Below are 3,698 nucleotides of genomic sequence, written 5' to 3'. Positions count from 1 at the left end.
TACCTATTCATAAATTAATAAGTAAATTACCTATCTATCTATTTATCTATCTATGTATCAATTTTAAATAATAATATATAAATATATAATATATAATTAAAACAATTTCAACCAGCAGCCACGGTAGCAAAATAGTGCAAAACATAACAAATTAAACATTATTTACCAAAATAAAGAATGTAGTAGTAAAAGATAAATATTTGCTTACTTACTCATTTGCTTATTTTACAGGCATTGTAGCAAAGTAGATTCAAATTGGAATGCAAAAAATGCAATGAGAACATATACACAAATAATTATGTATATTTGTATGTATTTTTACCAACATAAAAATATAAAATAATTAACAGATAATTTATTTACATTGATTGATTATTTTATTTATTTATTTGAAAAATCATTGTAATATTGTAAATGTTGTGGCATGTTTTGCTACAATATTGTAAACCGTTTTAAGTCAGAGACACTATTATTTAAAAGGCAAATTAAAAGTGCATTAAAATCACTGCAATAGTTACAACGTTGTATCAAAATCATGTAAAATGGAGCTTTAAAATTGTATGCTTGTGGTTTCGTGCTAACCAGGGCAGAAGTACTGTATGTAAGACACTGTGTTTCCAGTCCATCTTTTGAAAAGTTTCTAGTTTCAGGACAAAATGTTTTCTTCAGACAGTGACAGTATGTCATGCTGTGTGTCATTGAAGACAAAATCAGATTTTTATGCTGACAGAACAAAACACTTTTCTCCTCCTTTTTTGAGCAGGTCTTGATATCAGAAGGACTGGGTCGATATGCCAAGGATCCAAAGTTCGTGGCCGCCACGAAGCACGAGATCGCAGACGCATGCGAGATGACCATCGACGAAATGGAGAGCGCCGCCAGCCATCTCCTGAACGGCGGCATTACGCCGAGTGCCAACGGCGTCACTGTCTTTCCCATAATGGGCCACAGAGACTACGAGCTGCAAGATGTCTCCGCTAGCTACAGTGATGAGGAACCAGAACCCGAACCCAGACCGCAGTATGAGGAGGACCTGGCAGACGAAATGATATGCATTACCACTTTATAGCACCTGATAAGCGGCTACTGCTGTTCCTCAGAAAGTGATCAGCAAAACAAACAAATCGAATTATAGTATATTTACTGGCTTGCTACCTAAAGAAGTGCCTTTACAGCAGAGCAGAAAGGCACCACAAGAACGGACACATCGGTGACACTCGCTCACTTCCTGTTCACACAGGAATTTGGCAGTCGTGGCACCAGGGAGGAGCTAAGAATCTCTGGAGGTAAACTTTAATTGGCTGCTTGTACCGTCACTGCAGGAAATGGACCAATGAGCAGTCACAGAGCAGATGGCATAAAATGCCTAAAATAAAAGTCCTGTTCTGGGTGAAAATAAAAGAATTTGGAAAGTTAATTAAGAAGTAGTAAGAATTCGAATTGGAAATTTAAGGGTGAGCAAATAATGACACAATTTTCATTTTTGGGTGCACTGTCCCTTTAAGCAGGACAAGAAACTAGTTAAGCAATACTTCCCCCCTCTTTTTTAATTTTTTTTATTTTACTCTTTCTTTCTTTCTTTCCACCTCTCACTTCATCTCTGGGTTCTGGAAATACCTCTTTTAGTGCAGGGGAAACATATCAACATTTGAAGCGTCCTTTTTGTTGTGTCCTTTTTCTTCTTCTTTTTTGCCTATAAGGTGTTGAAAATCTATACTTAGGTCTCAATTTGGGATACATAAATTCATTTGACCTTTTGTCATTTCTAACAGGCAAATTAATGCTGAGCATTATGGGCATAAAATGGACAAAAAAAAAGTTTGACTGCAAAGGCCACTGCTTTGAAGTGTAAAGCTTCAGTACAGCTTAAATAAAGGGAAATGTGGGGTTTGTTGGAATTCTTGTTCTTGAGTGTTATTGATCTCTTGTGTTTTGAAAGAGTACTGTGCTTTTCAGTCAACCGAATACTGTCATGAAACACTGCGTGTGCACATCTGAAAGGGCTCTCTGAAATGATCCGTGCGGAAAAAAAAAAAGAAATGTTGTGTTCTGGTCTTTGTGTCAATTATACTGTATCTTGTAAACGGACCAATGCACATTCTTGGCACATTGTACTATTCGTAGCAATTACTGGTAAGGACAATAAAATATGCATTATTTTTAATAAACTAAGAAAAAACTTGTTAAACTAAAGATTTAACTTTTACCTCGTGTCAGATACTCCTGAAAAGAAAGAAAAAAATGGTTTCTTAATATACCAATGGGATTTTATTATTAGCACATTGCTGTTCGTCTTTGCACAAATTACTGTAACGTGCAATTTGTTTTCCCTGTTTTCTATTCATATTTTGTGTATCAAGGTGGGCGAATTTTGTACTTTTTTCTGTGACTGTGCGTACGGTTTAGTGAAATCTATATTTGTCATTTACATTTCACCTTTCAGTGCTGGGACAAACAGAAGGGAGGGGGGAAAGGTGCACTCCTCTGTATTGTTAATGTTGATTTATTGACAAAAAAAAGTATTATACAAGTTTTCAGAGCCACATCTGTTGATTATCACATTTTCATCTAGAGTTGTTGCTACTACTATTATACTTTTTATTATTAATGCTGTAAGGAAACGTAAGATTATTGTGTAACATATGTACAGAAGTAATGGAACGATGCGTGATGTTCTCCATTTGAAAGTCTTTATCTTTGCTCTGTTATAGTTTTTATTCCATGAAGGAAAAGAAAAAAGGTTTTCTCTTCGTAGCAGATGACTTATAATATCCCTCTAGGTTTTGTATTGATACATTTTTTGTAAATTTCCTATTTATTTTGGCCTGGACTTGATTTTAATCAATACTGAAATTTTATTTTCTAATGATTAATACAGAATAAACTTAATGAATAAACAAACAACTGTGTCACTTATTTGTACAAGAACATGGGACTGCAATTCAGAACATTATGATAACACTTCTGTAGCCACAGAAAGACTTTAATAATAGCTAATAAAAGAGTTTCTCAGTAGATCTATGGGTCAAGGAATCTTTAATTGGAAGGAAATATGAAAAATTTAATCTGATTATATTGCAAGATTAATCTGGGGCTCTGGGATCAGATGATGTAGTATTTAAGAGTTTTAGAATAAAATGCTCACCAAAACTGCATTTATTTTACCAAAAATACAGTAAAAACTTCAATATTGGGAAATATTATTACAATTTAAAATAACGTCTCAGGTTACGTATGTAACCCTGGTTCCTCGAGGGAATGAGATGCTGGGTCGAGAACGCCTTCAGTGACCCACGCTCTGAATTACATGTGAAATCAGTCCAATAGCTGAGCGGGACGTCACGGCGGATGACGTCATGACCGGGAAGCTATAAAAGCACGTGCGGTCAGGTTACGTATGTAACCCTGGTTCCTCGAGGGAATGAGATGCTGCGTCGAGAACGCCTTCAGTGACCCACACTCTGAATTACATGTGAAATCAGTCCAATAGCTGAGCGGGATGTCACGGCGGATGACGTCATGACCGGGAAGCTATAAAAGCACGTGCGGCGGAGCCAGCGTCAGCTTCTAGGAATGAAGCAAGCGCCGGCAGGGACGCCGGAAGAATGGCACCGAGACGCAGCGTCTCGTTCCCTCGAGGAACCAGGGTTACATACGTAACCTGAGACGTTCCTCTTCAGGAACTCGAGCTGCGTCGA

The 3,698-nt window shown here is 36.9% G+C and overlaps 2 protein-coding genes across 2 annotated transcripts in view; one reads left to right on the top strand and one right to left on the bottom strand.

Annotated features, from left to right (window-relative positions):
• The window catches only part of cacna1da (calcium channel, voltage-dependent, L type, alpha 1D subunit, a), a 103,553-nt gene extending 102,217 nt beyond the window's left edge, over window positions 1-1,336 (top strand). Inside the window, exon 46 of the mRNA XM_016268276.1 lies at window positions 764-1,336. Within this exon, the coding sequence (XP_016123762.1) occupies window positions 764-1,069 (306 nt within the window). The 3' untranslated portion in view covers window positions 1,070-1,336. The remainder of the gene's footprint in view (window positions 1-763) is intronic.
• An 860-nt stretch (window positions 1,337-2,196) lies between these two features.
• parapinopsinb (parapinopsin b) overlaps window positions 2,197-3,698 on the bottom strand; it is a 5,941-nt gene continuing 4,439 nt past the window's right edge. Inside the window, exon 3 of the mRNA XM_016268275.1 lies at window positions 2,197-2,223. Within this exon, the coding sequence (XP_016123761.1) occupies window positions 2,197-2,223 (27 nt within the window). The remainder of the gene's footprint in view (window positions 2,224-3,698) is intronic.

The sequence above is a fragment of the Sinocyclocheilus grahami genome, unplaced genomic scaffold (assembly GCF_001515645.1).
Source record: "Sinocyclocheilus grahami isolate Dianchi unplaced genomic scaffold, SAMN03320097.WGS_v1.1 scaffold44.1, whole genome shotgun sequence".
Lineage (NCBI taxonomy): Eukaryota > Metazoa > Chordata > Actinopteri > Cypriniformes > Cyprinidae > Sinocyclocheilus > Sinocyclocheilus grahami.
The sequence above is the reverse complement of the archived record's forward strand: the minus strand, read 5'-3'. Positions and strand labels throughout refer to the sequence as shown.